Genomic DNA, 19458 nt, shown 5'->3' on the forward strand with positions numbered 1-19458 from the left:
TGATGCAGAAAAAGAATTGTTGGATTTTGTGAAACGCCTTTTCTGCATCATTTGACCAAATCCCACTTGATCACTGTGTATCCCTTTTATACATGGCTGGATTTCTTTTCTAACATTTTGTTGAAAAATTTTGCATCTATATTCATGAGGAATATGGGCTTGAGGTCTTCTTATGATGTCATTGTCTGATTTTGGTTTTCTGGTGACATAGATTAAGTTGGGAAGTGTTTCTTCCTGTTCTATATTTTGAGAGTTTGAGAAAGGTTAAAATTGATTTTTCCCAATTTTTTATTGTGGTAAAATACATATAACATAAAATTTATTATCTTAACAATTTTAAGTGTATGGTTCAGTGTATTAAATGCATTCATAATGTTGAGCAATCATCATCACCATCAGATAATCTATTTTCATCTTGTAAGACTGAAACTCTATACCCATTAAACAGTAACTGTCCATTCCCCACTCTCCCTGGCTCCTGGCAACCACCATTCTCCTCTCTGTCCCTATGATTTTGCTCTATGATTCTGACTACTCTATTTACCCCATACAGGGTAAACAGAGAATTTGTATTTTTGTGACTAGCTTATTTAATTTACCATGATGTCCTCAAGGTTCATCCATATTGTAGCATATGTAAGAATTTCATTCCTGTTTAAGGCTAAATAATATTCCATTCAATGTATATACCACATTGTGCTTACCCATTCATTCATCAATGGATACTTGAGTTGCTTCCACGTTTTAGCTATTGTGAACAATGCTACTATGATCTTAGGTGTATACACATCTCTTTAAGACCCTTTCCATTCTTTTGGGTCTATGTTGAGAAACTGAATTGCTGGGTCATATGTTAATCCTATTTTCACTTTTTTATGAAACTGTCATACTGTTTTCCACAGTAGCTGTACCATTTTACATTCCCATCAAAAGTACATAAGGTTCCAATTATTTCCCAACCTCAGCAATACTTGTTTTTCTTTTAATAGTAGCCATCTTTATGAATGTGAGGTGGTATTTCGCTGCAGTTCTTATTTGCATATCCCCAGTGAGTAGTGATAATGAGCATCTTTCCATGTGTTTACTAGCCATTTGTATATCTTCTTTGAAGAAATGCCTATTTAAGTCTTCTTGTTGAGTTTTAGGAGTTCTCTACATATTCTGGATATTAATGCGTTATGAGATATATGATTTACAAATATTTTCTCCCATTTTATGGGTTGCCTTTTTACTCTGTTGATATTGTCTTTCGATGAACAATTTTTTAAAAAAAATAATGAGATCCCATTTGTCTACTTTTTGTTTTGTAGCCTGAGTGTTTGGTGTCATATCCAAGAAAACATAGCTACGTCCAATATCATGAAGGTTTGCCCTGTTTTCTTGTAAGAGTTTTAGAGTTTTAGATCTTAAATTTAGGCATTTGATTCATTTTGAGTTAATTTTCATATGGTTTTAGATAAAGGTCCAACTTCATTCTTTTGCATGTAAATATCCAGTTTTCCCAGCACCATTTGCTGAAAAGATTTTTTTTCCCCCTATTAAACAGTCTTGGCATCCTTGTCAAAATCATTTGACCATATATGTGAGGGTTTATTCTCAGGCTCCCTAATCTTTTCCATTGTCTATACGGCTATCTTGATACCAGTACCACACTGTTTGCTCACTGTAGCTTTGGCATAAGTTTTGAAATCAGGAAGTGTGAGTTCTCCAGCTTTGTTCTTTTTCAAGATTGTTTGGCTAAATCAGGGATCCTTGAGATTCCATATGAATTTTAGGTGGAGTTTTTCTATTTCTGTAAAAATTGTCATTAGGATTTTGATAGGGATTGCATCAAATCTGTAGCTCTTTTAAGTAGTATTGACATCTTAACAATATTAAATCTGGAACTGATTCTCTGAATGTTTGGAAGAATTCACCAGTGAAGGCTTTTGGGTCTAAGCCTCTCTCTGTGGAAAATTTTACATTACTAATTCAATCTCTTTATTTGTTATAAGTCTATTCAGATCTTTTATTTCTTGAGTCACTTTCAGTTGTTTATTCATTTCATCTAAGCTAATTTTTGGCATTCAATTATTCATTTATAATCTTTTTATTTTGCTAAGGTTAGTTTTAGAGTTTTATTAACATTAAGTTCATAGTAATGTTATGACATTTAATGTTTTAATTATGTAATGTTATGAAATTTAATGACATTGTTTTACTAACATTAAGGTTAGTAGTAATGTTTTCTCTTTCATTTCAGGTTTAGTAATTTAAATTTTCTCTTTTATTTCCCCCTGGTCAGAAAAGCTAAAATCTTATCTATTTTGTTGATGGTTTTGAAGAACCAACTTTTGGTTTCATTAATTTTCACTATTGTTTTTCCATTCTGTATTTCACTTATTTCCTCTCTAACCTTATTATTTCCATCATCTGCTTACTTTGGGCTTAGTCTGCCCTTCACTTCACCTTTTCTATGATGAAGATTAGAATATTGACTATTTTTTTCTTATTTAATATAGGCATTTACAGCTATATATAATATAATACAGGCATCTATAGTCACTGCTTTAGCTGAATTCTACTGGTTTTGGCATGTTGTATTTATATTTTCACTTATTTCATTGTATTTTCTAATTTCTCCAGTCATTTCTTCCACAGTCCACTGATTATTTAGGAGTGTGTTATTTTTTGTATATTGGTGAATTTCTCAAATTTCTTTCTGTTATTAGTTTTTAATTTAATCCCATTGTGGAAAGAGATACACTTTATTGATTTCAATCCTTTTAAATTTATTGAGGCTTATTTTGTGCCCTAGCACTGGTCTAGCCTGGACAGTATTTCATGTCAGCTTGAGAAGAATGTGTATTCCACTGTTGTTGGGTGGAGAGTTCTATAGATGTCTGTTAGGCCTAGTTGACTTATATATTGTTCAAGTTTTCTATTTCCTTTTTAATCTTCTATATATTGATGTTATCCATGATTGAGAGTGGGATACAGAAGTCTATTTTTATTGAATTATTTTTCCCTTCAATTCTGTCAGTTTTTGCTTCATATATTTTGGGGGCTCTGTTGTTATGTGCATATATTTTTACAATTATTATATGTCCAACTGTTATATCTTCCTTTTATCATTATAAAATGTCCCTCTTTGTCTTTAGTAAAAATTTGTGTCTTAAAACCTGTTTTGTCTGATATTAGTACAGCTCCTTTACCTCTTTTGGTTACTGTTTGCATGGTTCCTTTTTCCTCATCCTTCTAGTTTCAGCAGATTTGTATCTCTGAATCTAAAGTGTGCTCTTTTTTTTTTTTTTTTTTTTTTTTTTTTTTTTTTTTTGAGGCGGAGTCTCGCTCCGTCGCCCAGGCTGGAGTGCAGTGGCGCGATCTCGGCTCACTGCAAGCTCCGCCTCCCAGGTTCCCGCCATTCTCCTGCCTCAGCCTCCCGAGTAGCTGGGACTACAGGCGCCGCCACCACGCCCGGCTAATTTTTTTGTATTTTTAGTGGAGACGGGGTTTCATTGTGTTAGCCAGGATGGTCTCGATCTCCTGACCTCGTGATCCGCCCGTCTCGGCCTCCCAAAGTGCTGGGATTACAGGCTTGAGCCACCGCGCCCGGCTAAAGTGTGCTCTTGTAGACAGCAGATAGTTGAATTATTTTTTAATCCATTCTGCAAATCTCTGCCTTTTACTTTGCATATTTAATCCATTTACATTTAATGTAATTACTGATATAATTCGTGTCTGCCTAATTTAAAATTTTCTTTTTTCTCTGCGTATTCATTCTGGATAGTTTGTATTTCTATGCCATCAGGGTCATTAGTCTTTTTTTTCTTTAATATCTAATGTGCTATTGACACCATCTAGTTTATTTTTTATCTCAGACATTATAGTTTTTGTCTCTAGATGTTTAATTTGGGTCTCTTATAAACATTTATTTGCAGTCTCTACTCACAGATATAATGCAGTTATAATAACTTTTAATATCTTTGTCTTCTAATTCTAACATCTGCATCAGTTTTTAGATGGATGGATGACTTTTCTTAATGTGGGTCAGATTTTCTTGGTTTTCTGCATGCCCAGAAATATTTATTTTGATCCAGTCATTATGAATGTTGCCTTTTTGGCTGCTGGATATTTTCATATTTTAAAAAATATTCCTGAGTTTTGTTTTAGGACATGGTTAAACTCTTTGGAAATAATTTGATCATTTTGAATCTTGCTTGTGAGGCAAGACCAATGTATAAAAACATTTAGTCTGAAACTAATTATTCCCCACAACTGAAACAAGACCCTTTTGAGCACTCTCTCCAGTACTTTATAAATTAGGAGACATTCTGGTCTGGCTGACAGAAATAGGCACTATTATTAGACCTGTGTAAGTACTGTCACTGTTCCCCCTAACTCTCTTTGATGGTTATTTCCCCAGTCTTTAACAGTTTCCTCATATGCACGTGCCAATTATTAATTGGAATGCTCAAAAGATTCTCTGCAGATCTTTGGAGTTCTGTGTGCAGCTTTCTTCTCTCCAGTAATTTGTCCTAAGAACTCTAGCTTCCTTGGTTTTCCCAGACTCCCAGCTCAATCTCTTCAACCCATGGAGTCTGCTAAGCTTTACCTGGCTTCCTCCTTTCTGCACCACAACCTAAAAAAAAATCCCTCAAGGCAGTAAGCTGTGGTAATCATGAGGTCACTTCATTTGTTTCCTGTCTGTCAGGAATCACTGTTATTCCTTGCCTGATGTCCAGGATCTTGAAAACCATTATTTCATGTATTTTGCCTGTTCTTTCTTATAGCTGTTTCAGATGGGATGGCAGATAAACAGGCAGTAACACTTATTCCATCTTGACAAGAAACAGAAGACTTTCCCTGGTTTTCTTGATGGCTCCCATGGGCTGCAAATGGCTGAGAATTTTTCCAAACCACAGGGGGTACCTTATGACACACTTGATGTAATGTAAAAGGAAGTCTATAACATGCTCTTCGAAGTATTCCTTCCAAAAATGTTTAATCTGAATCTGAGGACTATTGCATCCAAGTCAGGGTAGGCCTCACATAAGCCACCACCCTACAACCAAGAGTAATTACAGTTGGGCTCCTCCTGTCTCCAGAGTTCCTTTCTCTTTATATCTATATATACATGACTATATGTTACACCTAAAATGGCATACATAGGCACATTGGTGAAGCCAATATTTAAGCATGAATCCAGATCCAAGAGGAAGAAGATACCTTCCTCCATTGTCCTAAAATATAGGCCACTGATGGAGATATCACTGATTCATGCATTTCTAAGTCACTATGTTATCTTTACCTTAGAGACAGCAGGGCCCAAATCACGAGGCAAAATCTGAACTCTTAAAATTCTGATGTACTTGAATGAACTACTAGCCAGAGTGCATCTAGCTGGGCATTATAACCTCTATAAAGTTTCCCCAATCCAGTGAGCAGAAAAATACGAACAAAATAATATTCTAAAGTGTAGCAATATTATGATATTCAGAGATTTCTCATGGAAAAGTAGTTTTCCCATGATCTGTCAAAATCAAGTTTGGCTGGGGATGGAATGGCCCTGATAAGGATCAAGCTCCAGAGACTAGGTTTCTCAAAATGTGGTTTTCCCAAGGTATCTCAAAATTATCTGGAGGGACATGTTCAAATGCAGATTTCTAAGGCCTACTTCAAAGTTACTGAATCACAACATCTAAGGATGGAACCCAGGAACCTGCATTTTTAATAAGCACATTTGGGGATTTTTATTAACATTAAGGTTTGAGAATGACTATAAGCAATCCCACTGGGACTAGGCAAGATAGCAGGTTCATATGACAGGCACCAAAACTCCAAATGTGTAGGCACCCAAAATCCAAATATGTGGGATTCATGCTATAGACGTCTGTTAGGCCTTAATCATGGTGTGAAGGGAGTCTGATAGTAAGCAAAGGATTATTGTAGGTTATTATAGAGGGGAGAGGAAGGCACCATGATGTCAACAGGCAGATATCCAAAAGTAAAGAGATGTGTAGGGAGTCATGCATTGACAATAGGCAAAGTTCCAAACAGACAGATGATCGGCATCAGAGATACAGCAGCTTGTAATAAGAATCTAGTCATGCAGACTTTGGTTTAGGAATTGGCTTCTAATTTCAATGAGGTTGAAGGAATCAAGGTAGAACCCCAATCTAAAAGCAGGGTCAAAGGCAGACACACAGAATCTAAAAGAGGCTTATTACTAGAACTAGTCACAAGCACCAAGGCAATTGCCTACTCCATAGGGCCAGGGTAAGCTCAAAAAGGATCAGCACAGAGACTGATGTGATGCTCAACCACCCAGAAGCGTTTGGATTTTCTTGCTTATGGCCTGGATTAGTCCAGGACCTGTGCCAAGGGTTAGCCTGCCCTAGGGAGCTAAGTGGCCCTGCTGAAAAGCCTAGAAAAGACCTACCTGGCTCAACTTCCCATGCCCTACCTGAATTCTGTTTAAGATGTAAGCCTCAGGATGTTGTCACAGGAGTGATGGTAGTTTTCCAAAGTAGTTACAATGATAGTAGTTAGATGTAAAAGAAGTTGATTCCTAAATAGAGTAGCTCCCTAAAGGAGGTAGGAGGCAGCTGGAACTAGATTCTGGAGCCAACAGCAAGTTATCTTCACCCTTAAGAAATTCTGAAATGTCTCAGCTTAGTCCTCTAGGCCAGGGAACCCAGATGTTCTCTGTGCAATTCTGATTTTCTTTAAAATAGCAGATTACTTTTGTAGTTTAAAAAAAAAAAAAAAAAAGCCTTTTCGACTGGGTACAGTGGCTCACACCTGTAATCCTAGTATTTGGGAGGCCAAGGCGGGTGGATTGTTTGAGCTCAGGAGTTCGAGAGCAGCCTAAGCAATATGGTGAAACCCTGTCTCTACAAAAAATAACAAAAATTAGTCTGGCATGGTGGCTTGCCCCTGCGACCCCAGCTACTTTGGGGGCCTGAGGCGGGAGGATCACTTGAGTCAGAAGGTGGAGGTTGCAGGGAGGCAAGATCGCACCACTGGCTCTCCAGCCAGGGCAATAGAGTGAGATCCTGACTCAAAAAAAAAAAAAAAAAAAAAAAAGGAAAAGAAAAAACTTTTAAAGTTTTTTATATACATACATTGAACATTTTGTTTTAACCTAAAACATATAAATATACATTCATGAACCAGACTGTCTTTTATTTCCTTAAGATGACGTCCTGCTCTTGTCACCAGGCTGGAGTGCAATGGTGTGATCTCAGCTCACTGCAACCTCTGCCTCCTGGGTTCAAGCAATTATCCTGCCTCAGCCTCCAGAGTAGCTGGGATTACAGGCGCCTGCCACCATGCCCAGCTAAATGTTTTTTGTATTTTTTTTAGTAGAGATGGGGTTTCACCATGTTGGCCAGGATGGTCTCAAAGTCCTGACCTCAGGTGATCCATCTGCCTTGGCCTCCCAGAGTGCTGGGATTATAGGCATGAGCCACCATACCCAGCCCATGAACCAGACTTTCAATGAAGAGCAAAGATGTATTTTTCTATGTTATTTGATTGGAGTTCCGATATCCTCTCCACCGATTTCTAAAAACCTTAATTTTTAACTGACAATTGTATAAATTCATAAATCCTTGGTTCCTCATGCTTAGAGCCACTGGTATCTCTAAGGTTATGAAAGCATCATGCTGAATTCCTCCATCCCCTCAATGACACCCTTTCAGCAAGTAATAGCAACTAATATTAGATAGTTGAGTGATTGGTAGGAAGTGAAGAATCAGGAGAACTGTTAGAGCCATACCAGAGAAAATCACAGGAAAGGCAGGAGTGCAAAGATCTAGTGGAGGCTGTGAGAAAAGGTAAATCCCTTGTTAAGCTCATCTGCCCCTTTAGTTACTGTCTCACTCCTGGACTTAGTGACTCCCTTAGCTATACTTTCCCAGCCCCCTGGGATGTTCCCCAATCATCCTACTCACTCACAAAGAAATATTGTCAAAATCAATTGGGTGATGATTAGGAGCCATTATCTGCCTGCTGTGCTGAAAAGGACACAGGGCTATCTGCAGAAACCTTTCATGACAGGCTAAAAAAAAAAATTCCAGTATATCTAGGAGTGGTGTCACTTCTAAGTGCGAAAATCAAAGTCAATCCATAGTCTTTTCATACTATTGGCTTGTTAGGTTTACAAGGTGTTATATTTCTAAAGCAAACACCATACAAAATATGAAAAATTCATGCTTGACTTAAAGGGAGGAAAAAAGTAAAGGGAATCATTTTGACAGTGGAACAGATATATTCAGATTCAAGGATTGAATAAATATATTTGTAACGTTTTCTTGCTTTGCCCTCTGGAGCTCTGGATTCTGTAGTCTCCCTAATGTCAGTCCTCCAGGTTCTCTGTCCTCACAACTCGGATTTAGAATTATGGATAAAAGGTGCCTAAAATCCAATTTCTTGATTGAGGAAACTGAGGCCTGGAAAGTGAATTAAGTCTCCCAAAGTTGGCCAGAGACTAAAAGTCTTGTCTCTTCTTTCTGTCCAGTGTTCTTTTCACTCTGCTGCCTTTCTTGGTATTACTTCCCTTCAGTTTTGAAAATTACTTTCATTTATTATTTGTCCAAACCTACTGAAACTGAAGCTTCACAACACATTTAATAGTTGCATATTATCTACTGCCAATTTCTGGTTTTCACCTTTGAGGGAGTGGATGCTGCAAAATACGGAGAATATTCTGATAAATATGCACTACAAAGATAATCTATTCTGTTGTAAGAGCTAGGAATGATTTATTGGAATAGATATCATGGGATTGTACGTTTCTTGGGTAAAGTTCATTATGATGATCAATAATATCCAACAAAGTAGAAGAAGGATTACTGAGTAAAGTAAAAGCCCACTAAAATATGAATAGCATAATTGGTGCCTGTGCTATTTAAAAAAGCAACTGAGATGAACCTTGGATCTTTGGGAAGTGGCATGATGTGGCAGAAAGAGCACTGTCTTGGAATTCAGAAAATTAAGGTGTCCATCCTGATTATTCCATTTATGAGCTATGTGATCTTAGGTAAATCACTTGAACTCCTCTAAGCTTAATTTCATTGTGCATGCAATGAAAAACAGAAATCCTGGCTATTTGAAATAGCTGTTAAAAGGATTTAATTAAATAATATATGAGAGATTATTACAATTCACAAGTCTGAGACCATATGCCTCTGCATGATGGCAGAGGACCATGTGTGTTTATTCAACAGTATATTCCCACCATCTAACATAGTGTCTGGCACATGGTAAGCATACAATAAATATGGAAGACACTCATGAATTAAATAAATGAAGATAATTATAGTAAAAATATCATTCTTATCACTATTTCTTGCTGTGGAAATGTTTATGGGGGGATAAAGCCAAGTATATGAATAGAGCAGAGGCAGGGGAGGCAAGAAAAGGAACAAAATGATTGGTATCACTTCCTTCCTAGAACAGAAGCAGAGGTTACAGAATCAAAAAAAGAATGATCAAAGTGACCAATCTCCAAATCTACCCTTCTTCTTTCATTGCCTCATTCACCCCACCTCTCAATCCCACCACTGATTTTTTTTTTATGATTGCCTTTGGGCATCGACCTCATTAATTTCAGAGTCATGGTTAAGCCATTGCTTTCAGTGTTTTTATTAAGACCTGTATATGTCATCTCTGTAGTCATTAGAAACAATGCTGTTTTTCATTTATATTGGATGTAACTAATTCAGAGTTCTTTCCTCTTAGACCTCTCCAATGACTAAAATGGCCGGGGGAAAGACAGTGGACTTCAGGGACTACTTGAGAGGAAAATCGATACAGTTCATTTCTTTTTACTTCAACTTCTAAAGGATTCTAGGTAAAAGTCCTACGAGATAGGTGCCTGGTTGAAAATGTATCTCTCACTGAATTGTCCTCTTTTAGTTTTATAGATGTGCTCCATCACACACATAGGAATTTCATAAAAATGTTTTTCTCTGCCACAGAGGTCAGGGCTTTGCAGGCCTTTGGAGAATAGATAACATGCCTAAATGTCAGCTCATCTAAAGAACCATGTTATACGACTGGAACGCCTCGATCTTGGTACTTGGCAGACTTTGGGAACACCTCAAACCACATGTACTTTAGAGAATGCAGACAGGTCACAAAATTAATTCAGTCTAGTCTGGCCAAACACTCTCAACGCACTTCTAAATTTGAACTAATTGATAGCCTCTCCTCCCCCAATTATACTTATTATAGCCAATTCAATTGGTTTTAACTGGATTCACATAAAATTCACCTACTTTTTGCTTTCACAAATATAACTGACAGGAACAAACAAAAATAGTTCTATCTGTAAAAAGCAAGGCAGTAATAAGACTTTGGACCTTGAAGCTTACAGAAGACTAATGAGATAAAGTCTAAAATGTGTTTGAGCTGCATGTGTGAAAGGCTCTATGAAGATAGAAAATATGATAAATAATGCAAGTAACCTTTGTGTCAGGAAAGCTCCTGTCTTCTGGAGGATATAATAAGTATTAAATAAATATTTTACAAATATGTTCCTGCTAATCTTATCTGTCAACTCCAGCCCAGGTAGGTTGAAAAGGACTATTATTCCCATCAAAACAAGTAAGAATCTTAGTTTCTAATGAAAAGTTTTCCAAGAAAATTCCAGTTGGAACCCATGACTTTAGGTAACGCTTTCATATTAAGCCAAGCTTCCGACCTCAATTTCAGCTCTTGGTCCATTTTATTGTCAATGTGAAAGCACTAGTCCTGGCCCCCTCCAACTTTCCACTCTATTCAAGCCAAAGGCATCCCTGTGGGATTCTCTAGCTATCCTAAATTGAAAAAAAAAAAAATCACAAAGCACACCCTCTTTGGGGTTCTTGAACCATCAAAGAACACTCAACAAATTATGTTGTCAACCGTGACCACATAATGGACTTCAATAACTTAAGAGCTCAATTCAATTACCTATAAACCTTAATCTGCTCCTTCATGAAAATCCCTTCACTTAAAAGTACACAAAACCTGTATTTCTTCTTATGACATCTCTTATCCCTAAAATTATAAAGAAGAAAACTAATTTTTTCATGAAATCTACAAAATAACAAAATGGGACACAAAATTGAGCAAAAAATTTTCTGATGGGAATGTCAAAAACATCTGGCAAACACTCTTCTCACAAGCTGGCATAGGCCAATAAATCTCCCATTCGTTTGTTTAAAATCCGTATCATTTCATTTTCCAGAACCTTACTTGAAGACAAGCTATTATCTTTTAGAACTCATCTAATCTTAAGCATTTTCTAGAATAATCAAGTAAAAAAAATTCCACTAAAAAAATTAAAAAGTCTCAGAGGTGGGAAGAGCTTTGTTATATTGTCTGATTTAACTCTTGCCTACTGACTGATGAATTTAGTTAACAAATATTGAAACTGATGACCTGTGGGCAGTGGGCCATCCTTGATCTTTGGGGTAATAAGACAACTTTGTCCCCTAAAAGGAGTTTACAGTCTACTAATGTTTTCCCAAAGTACCTGAGTACTTGGGGAGAAGGTATGAATGTAAAAATGAAGATTCCTAACCTTCGCCTCAGACTTATTGATTCAGAAATTCTAGGGATTAAACCCAGAAATCTGCTCTTTAAAAAGCATCTTGGGTAATTCTTGTGCACAACGTTTGAGAACCACCACTCTGGTAGGTCTGAGAGATGTGCACAAATATGAGTTACGGAAATGCTGAATAGAGGGCTCGTCTTTTAGATACATAAAAAAATTGATCAGCACCTTCCCTCATTAATGCCAGATACAAACTGGGAAAAAAAAGAAGTCATCTATTAGCCAAAACCAGACATTCTTCTAAATCATATTCACCACTAAGTTGGATTGTGAGTTATAACAGAAACACTTAGTGCAGAAATCCAAAATTTCTAGTGACCTACCATTCTCCCTAAAATGCCTAATTCACTGCACGCATTGGCTCAAGCCTATAATCCCAGCACTTTGGGAAGCTGAGGCTGGCGAATCACTTGAGGTCAGGAGTTGGAGACCAGCCTGGCCAACATGGTAAAACCCTGTCTCTACCAAAAATACAAAAAAAAAGTAGCTGGGCATGGTGGCGCTCACCTGTAATCCCAGCTACTCATGAGGCTGGGGCATGAGAATCACTTGAACCTGGGAGGCAGAAGTTCCTGTGAGCCAAGATTGCACCACTGCACTCCAGTCTGGGCAACAGAGTGGCACTCCATCTCAAATAATAATAATAATAATAATACTAGTAATAATAATAATAAAATGACTAATTCACCGTATATTTAGTTTCATTTAGGTTATGAACCACATATTTTCGCCTATTTTCTTCCCGTTAGAGTAGTATTCATAAGGAAGAGTAATTTTCATAGTTTTTATACCCTTTGACAGAAATACAAAAAAACTAGTAAACATAAAAAAAAAGTTGAATTTATAAACATGTGAGATATCTGGGCTTTAAGAAAGTAAGTTCTTAGAATTAACTGGCACATATGGATTCTGTATAAGACCAACACTTTATACACAGAAAAATCACCTGGGGAGTAGCTATCAATGCAAACGGCTGAAGAGTCTGAGTTAGTAAAAGTAAGATGGATAACTGAATTTTTAACAAGCACCCCAGCTAACTCTAATGTAAACTGTTTTGAGAAAACATTCCAGAACTTTCAAGATTTCAAGATTCCAAGCTCGTGACATCCCAACCTGTCTTCATGTCTAAATCAATATATTAAACATAGTAGAGTGCCAGTGCATACATATTTAAATAATCAAAGTAATTTTATATTTAAGTAAAGTATTAAAAGGGAACAAATAGGGGAATTCAGTTTACCTAATCAGAGCCCACATTCTGTAAGTCAGAACTGGGGAATCTCATTGATATAATGAATTGCCCTCGAGATCTAGGAGTTACAAGCAGTAAAAAAGCAACTTAATGTAGGTTCTGCTGTTGTTCATTTTAGAGAGTATATAAAATACTCTAATTACCTATTTTTAAAATTAAAAATATGCTGAATGGTATATGTGTGCAGCAAAGGGAATGGCTGAGGTTGGAGGGAGAGTTATTCTCTGGACATCAGCAATAATCCGAGAAATAAAATTCTGAGGATCATATAAAACCAAATGGAATCTGTCTTTGGTCTAAGCATCTCCCGCTGCTGATGTTAGGATAGTAATTTCCTCATTCCCACAGGAATTAATTGTGAACAATTAAACACTTGTGGTATTATCTAATTACTAATACTTCACAGAGAACTGAGAGATTCTTATCCTCATGTCCTCTGGGGAAACCTGAATATGAGTGGGTTCTGGGGTTGTACGCTTTCTGTAAGTCAAGGAAGCACACTTTATATGTATATATAGCATGCTGTTTCTCAGATAGTCCACAAACATGTGAAATGAGCACTGGCTTACTACTTACAGGTAGTAGTAAGAATAACTGTTCGTGACCCTAAACAGTTAGCGGCTCAGCTTCTTCAGCTATAAAATGGGTACCCAGGTTGATCTGTATTCATGGTCCAGGTTCTTTGCACTCAGACATGATGCTTCCCACGCCATGTGCTTAACTGAGGTTTATGTGGGAGGATCACATGAGATAATTTTTGTAAAAGTGCTCTGTAAGCTGTAAAGCACTATACAGATGAAGCGGATTATTATTAGTCTTTTACGAAGCCCAGCGATAAAGATGCAAAGTGACCCAGAAAAAGAAAACTGAGTAGACAAACCTGAAATACAACATCTATAGCCCCTAGAACAGTTACCCTGTACGTGGTAGGTAGGTGCTTAATAAGTAAAGAAAAACACAAAACAGGTTTGTGCCTCCATCATACTAGCTCTGATACCAAGAAGAAATAAATACACCTAAGGTCAATGATAGTTTCATTTAACCATACAAACCCGAATAATCCAAGAGCCTAAGATTTTAAATTAAAAATTACTTCAAAGAAAGAGCACGGAAACGTGAAATGTGACCCAGCATTCGAAATGAAATAGTTATATTCTTACCTCTTCAGTCTTTCCAATGCAGTCTTGCAGGGATACAGGACCTGGGTGAGGATGTAGAGTGCTTCCCTGCACCTGGTAGATCTACATAACTGTTCCTAGCAATCTCTTGAGGAAATAACACATTCTATAGAATGTTGGGTACCTAAGCTCTCTGTTTTGGATTTGAAAGGCTGCGTTTTAGTTAAGCCAAACCAGATTTATCCCCTAACATTCCCCAAAAAACACGCACAGAAAAGAAGAATGAGGGGGGCGGGTAGATAGAGAAGCAGTTATTCACTTTAGAAAACAATTCTCTATAGGATTCCTTTGTCAGTTTCCTAGACTATGTAAAATGTGATTCAAATTAAAATATTTAAATCACATACCCACAACTTGACATAGGCAGCTATTTGTAAAATGAGGCAAACCCACACTGGGAAATACCAAATTAAAAAAAAAAAAAAAAAAATCAGGGGAAAAAATATTTTCTTCTGGGTGGCCCTAAACTGCCTTCTTTTTCCCCATTGCAAATGTATTTTTATGCTGGGTTACATTTCCAAAACAGAAGTGGTTTTTTTTTCTATGGTTGAAATGAAACAAACAAGTTTGCTTTCAGAGCCACAGAAATGCCCAACTGTTAGGAAAAAAAAAAAAAAACGTTTTCCACTGGCCGCTTGCCTCTCTTATCCCCATGCAACCTTGCCTATTGGCCCCTTTCCCTAGGAGAGCCCCTGGGGCTGTCTGATGGAACTGATTGTAAAACTATTTTGTGCAGTAAAAAATTTGTTTCTTCAAAATCTGAGACCACCCAGAACATGCCCAATCTTTGGCAAATATCGACTGGTTTTCTCAGTATTTGACTAGCTGTACACCGAGTAACTGACCCGGGTTTCTGGGTTTTTTTAGAAGAAATGAGGGGAAAATGTTTCAGAAGATGAAAAAAGGAAGAAAATCTCTCATCCAAGAGTCTATTCAAAATTCATTTTGTGTGTTTCGAAGGGGGAGGACAAGAGAATTTAGTGCAAAGACGGCCTCCACCAAGCTAAACCGTCCAACATTTGCAAAAGCTTTTAAAATAAACTGCTCAGGGATCAGGGGTTTGCTGGAAACTCCCAGTCGCTTGAAGCCCTGTCCCTCCGCTCAGGGCACCCAGGCCTCCCCAAGGGTGGGCACCCCTCCTGCACGGAGAGCGGCGGCTGGGATCTCGGAGCAGGGTCGGCGATGGCCCTGGAGGCAGCGGCTCCCGGAGAAAAGGCCCTGGCTTTTCTCCGCCCGCTCCGTTCCTCTCCTTACAGCCTCGGCTCCCACATACTAAGTGCTCAATAAATGTGGACACAGGAAGCGAAAAGGCCGAATCTGTCCTCATGCCCCCAAGGCGAATTCTGGGGCGGGAGGGTTTATTCCGACCCACTACCACATCGCGTTTCCTGAGGTAACCCGGCCTCGGCTCTGCGGCCCCAGCGGCTGCAGAGCCACTGACAAGGCGGGCTGCGGGCGACAAGATGGAGAGCCGGCCGGAGAGGGACAGAGGCCGCGCTGGCAGCGAGCTGGGGGGCCCACCTGACCGCCGTGCCGGCAGCCCGGTCCCGCGCTCCCATTGACAAGGAGGTCCGCGCCGCCGGCGCTTGGGGCGGGGGCGGGGGCGGAGGCGGGGTGGGCCCCGGCGCGCGCCCGGCCCCACGCCCCGCCCCCGCCAGCCCCGCACGCGCCCACCCGGGGGAGCCGCTGGCTGGGAGGGCTCTGTGGGGAGGGGCAGGCCGCTCCGCGAGCGCGTGTGCGCGCCGCCGACGGCTGACGCGAACCCCGGCGCGCGCCTCCCCCGCCCCGCGCCTTTCCCGTCCCGGGGGCCCGGCGCGCGGCCCTGCTGACGTCAGCGGGCGGCCCGCGGAGCCGGGTGCGCAGAGCCGCTGGCGCACTCGCGCGCTGCACTCGCCTCCTCTCCCCGCCCGGTCCCTGGCGCGCGCGCGCTCGTTCGCTCTCCCATTTTTTTCCCCTCCCTCCCTGCCTCTCTCTCTCTCCCTCTCCCTCGAGCTCCCGGCTGGTCGCGGCTCCCTGGCGCTCTCCCTCTCTCTCCGGTAGGCTCACCGAGCGATGCGAGCTCTGGGAGACAGCGACGCCGCCTCCCGCTAGAGACCTGCCCCCCGGCCCGGCCCCCTGCCCAGCCCTGCCCTGCGCGCGGGGGTCGGCGAAGGCGCCGCGGACGCACCGACGGCTGAAGAGCGGCGATGCACATGCACTAGCAGCACCCCCTAACTCACTCCCTCCACATCCCGCGCCGCCGCCGCCGCCTCCTCCACCTCCTCCTCCTCCGCCGCCGCCTCCTCCTCCTCCGGCAGCCGCGGCAGCAGGACCCACCCTGCCCCCCACCCCACCCTCCGTCGGCTCCGGCTGCGGCTCCAGCCTCGACTATTATTTTATTTATTTTGGGTCGTGCACAAGCCTCAGTGCCTGCAGCCCGCGCCTCCTCGGCCCGCGGGCGCCTCCTCCCTCGGCTGCGGAGCCCCAGACCCCGGCCACACTCGGTTCGACAACCCCAGACCCCCGCCAGCTGCCGCGAGTCTCCGCTGCTGGAATCTTGTTAGCGGCTGGCTTTTTGGGGGGTTCTGGTTTCCCGACATTTTTGTTTCCAGCCCAGGAGAGGATATCGTGATTTTCCCCCCTTGAGCCCAGGCTCTGCTCTCTGGGGGGGTGGGGGGCGCTCCGAGCCGGGGAGCCGTGCCAGCCGAGTCGTGCGGGCTGTGGCAGGGAAGGGGCCACCATGGGATGTACTCTGAGCGCAGAGGAGAGAGCCGCCCTCGAGCGGAGCAAGGCGATTGAGAAAAACCTCAAAGAGGATGGCATCAGCGCCGCCAAAGACGTGAAATTACTCCTGCTGGGTAAGGACCGCCGCTGCTACCCCCATCCCCCGACCCCGGCCACTCCGCACCCCCTGCCGCCAGCTCCCCCACCTCACCCGCGCCCGGGAGACCTGGTCCCCAAGTTGGCACCACCATGTGCCCAGGATCGCCCACCCCCTCGCATGCCTTAGTCCCCCCTCCCCCTGTTCCCTTAAGCTGACACTCACCAGTTTTTCCCCACTGTCTGTGTCCCAACAGGGGCTGGAGAATCAGGAAAAAGCACCATTGTGAAGCAGATGAAGTAAGTCCCTGTGGCACTGGGATTTGTACTTTTAATAAGAGTAATTTTTAAAATCGTTTTTATTACCTTGCTTACTCCACATTGCTCTCCAGGCCTGTTTTTTAATTCGTGCACACACACACATACACACACACACCCCTATATTTGACTCCCCTCCCCCACTCCCTACGTTGGTTCTGGGTCCTCCACCCCAACTCCTGGGTGGGTGTTTTTTGGGAGGGGGAAGGGGAGCGCCTGTAGTTGTATGAATGACAGTGTCCGCCATATTGATCAGAACATCACATTATTGGCATGATTATGATCATTACTCTTGCTTGTGGAATATTTTTTGTGTCTCCCTGCCTCCATTTCTGTGTCTCTGTTTCATTCTGTCTCTATTTGTCTCTCCTCTTCCCTCCATACCTCCGTATCCCCCGAGGTCCGTAATCCCACTTCCCCTGCTCTTCTCCTGGGGCAGTGATTTTGAACTTGGCTAACATGGAGGGGACCCAGCCCTAGACTAGGGTGGAGGATCAAGCGTCTGCTGTTCATGCATTTGGTGCTGAATTGGAGGCTGTGGTTTCTACATACCCTCGCACCCCCCCGCCCCGGCCCCAGAAAAAGAGGGCCAGGGTTAGGGGAGGGGTCGTGTGCTAGGGGAAGAAGTGGGTTTCCAAGCGTACGTGACGGGCACAGTTTTATCCAAGGTAGAGGTGGAAGGGGGAGGGAAGCTGCCTGTGAGGCTGAATGTCCGCCCCTTACTGCTCCCAGCTCCTCTCCTCCCCACCCTCCCAGCATTGCTGTCCTGACACCCGCAGTTTTCGTTCGCTCCGTGGCCTTTATCAATGTATTTTTTTACACTCTGCATAGGCCGTGTTCCATGTAATCTACCCACAATGCGGATTTCAGGCCCCACTTGCCGCCGCCCCCTTCTGCCTTAGCTATCAGTTTCCCCTCCTAATTAACTGGGGGTGGATTTGAGTGATGGTTGAAAATTAAAACAAAATGGGATATTCCTTCCCTTGCACACTTTCTCAATAAGGAGCCTTGCCCCTCCTTTCCACTTGCAGGCTCGCTTCTTGCGCTATCCACTCGGCAGTTCCTGGTGAGCCCACAGGCAGCTTTGCTTGGGGAGGGGGTGGCCGGCAGCGAAGGGGTGTGCGCCCTCCGGGCCTCCAACTTCCGTTGGCCTGTCAGTTCGAGACGGAGAGTTCGTTAAGACCGTTTAGCGAAGATTCCACGTCGCTTTGCTGTGACACCTTCGTGCACACATAGCTCCTAATTAGGGGTTGCTGTGCAGTAAACAAAAATGATTATTTTCCAACTTGACAGAATAGCCGAAGTAATTGCATCGCGTAGGGAAACAATGGAAAATAAAAACCCCTTTCGTGGGAAGGTGGGAATGGGAGTGGGAGACGAAGCACGCTTGCGGTTTCAGAACCAAGATGCAGAAAATCTTGCATGTGTAACAGGCATGACAAGCGGGTTCTAGGCGGCGCCATGATGGTAGGGAGTAGCGACTCGGAGACAATTTTCCCATCTGCTTGACATGTTCTTATTTTTGTTCGAGAGCTCCCTGGGGCTTTCTTCGCAGAGGCCCCCTCGGCTCGCCGCACCCTTCTGAGCCAAGGGTAATTTAGCTTGGGGCTTCTCTTGAGCTTGTGCAACCCAAATTGATGGGGAGGCGGGGCCTCGGGAATTGCTCTTTGCAACAAGGTGCATGTTGCATCTGTCTGGAGCCCTTGCAGATCTGTAAATGCAAGCCGCGCCACCCCTTTCTCTCGAGGGGGGACGTTTTAAAACTTCAGAAGTCTGTAATCAGCAGTGGCTGACTCAGAGCCCGGTAGAAGCCCCAGCCACCTGAGCTGGATGAGGTTTCAGGCGTTGCAAGTGGTGGACAGCGCCCAGCCGAGGCCGGAAAAGTCGATGGGGCTCAGTTCGGCGACGCTCGGCTAGGCTCGGTGCGGTCTGGGCGCGGGGCTCGAAGGGAGTCGGCGGTGTTCGGAGCCGAGTCGGTGTCCTGGCGGAGAGAGCCGAGCCGCTTCGGAGGGGGTCGAACGCATTCGGAAATGCTCGGGGGAGGGGAGGGCGCCGGAGGGGAGGAAGGAGGGGAACAGGCCAGAGTCTGCAAATTAACTTTTCATCCGCCAAAGCAACTGCCTTCGCTAAACATGCCCCATAAATTAGGTTGATTTAATGAGAAGTTTAAAAATATATACTGAATCCCCCAAAGGGGTGCCTTGCCTTTTTTTATTCAAAGAGAGCTGAGCGCTCTGAGGAAATAGGTGTGCCACTTTAGGATGAAAATTCCTGATTATGTACTGGGCAGGAAATCTTAAATGAAGGCTGGATGTAGACTTCCC

The 19458-nt window shown here is 42.4% G+C and overlaps 2 protein-coding genes across 4 annotated transcripts in view; one reads left to right on the plus strand and one right to left on the minus strand.

Annotated features, from left to right (window-relative positions):
- Positions 1-17230, minus strand: part of LOC123566807 (uncharacterized) — a 201649-nt gene extending 184419 nt beyond the window's left edge. Inside the window, exon 1 of one of the 2 annotated variants that reach the window (XR_012428841.1) lies at positions 17043-17230. The gene's annotated coding sequence lies outside the window, so the exon portion shown is untranslated. Of the gene's footprint in view, positions 1-13999; positions 15581-17042 lie in introns of those variants that run through there. The other variant, XR_012428843.1, reaches the window with a different exon arrangement.
- The window catches only part of GNAO1 (G protein subunit alpha o1), a 167034-nt gene continuing 163565 nt past the window's right edge, over positions 15990-19458 (plus strand). For both annotated transcript variants that reach the window (XM_005591961.3, XM_005591962.4), the window contains exons 1-2: positions 15990-16854; positions 17074-17116. In XM_005591961.3, the coding sequence (XP_005592018.1) occupies positions 16737-16854; positions 17074-17116 (161 nt within the window). In that variant the 5' untranslated portion in view covers positions 15990-16736. The remainder of the gene's footprint in view (positions 16855-17073; positions 17117-19458) is intronic.

Source organism: Macaca fascicularis, chromosome 20, assembly GCF_037993035.2.
Source record: "Macaca fascicularis isolate 582-1 chromosome 20, T2T-MFA8v1.1".
NCBI classification, from domain to species: domain Eukaryota; kingdom Metazoa; phylum Chordata; class Mammalia; order Primates; family Cercopithecidae; genus Macaca; species Macaca fascicularis.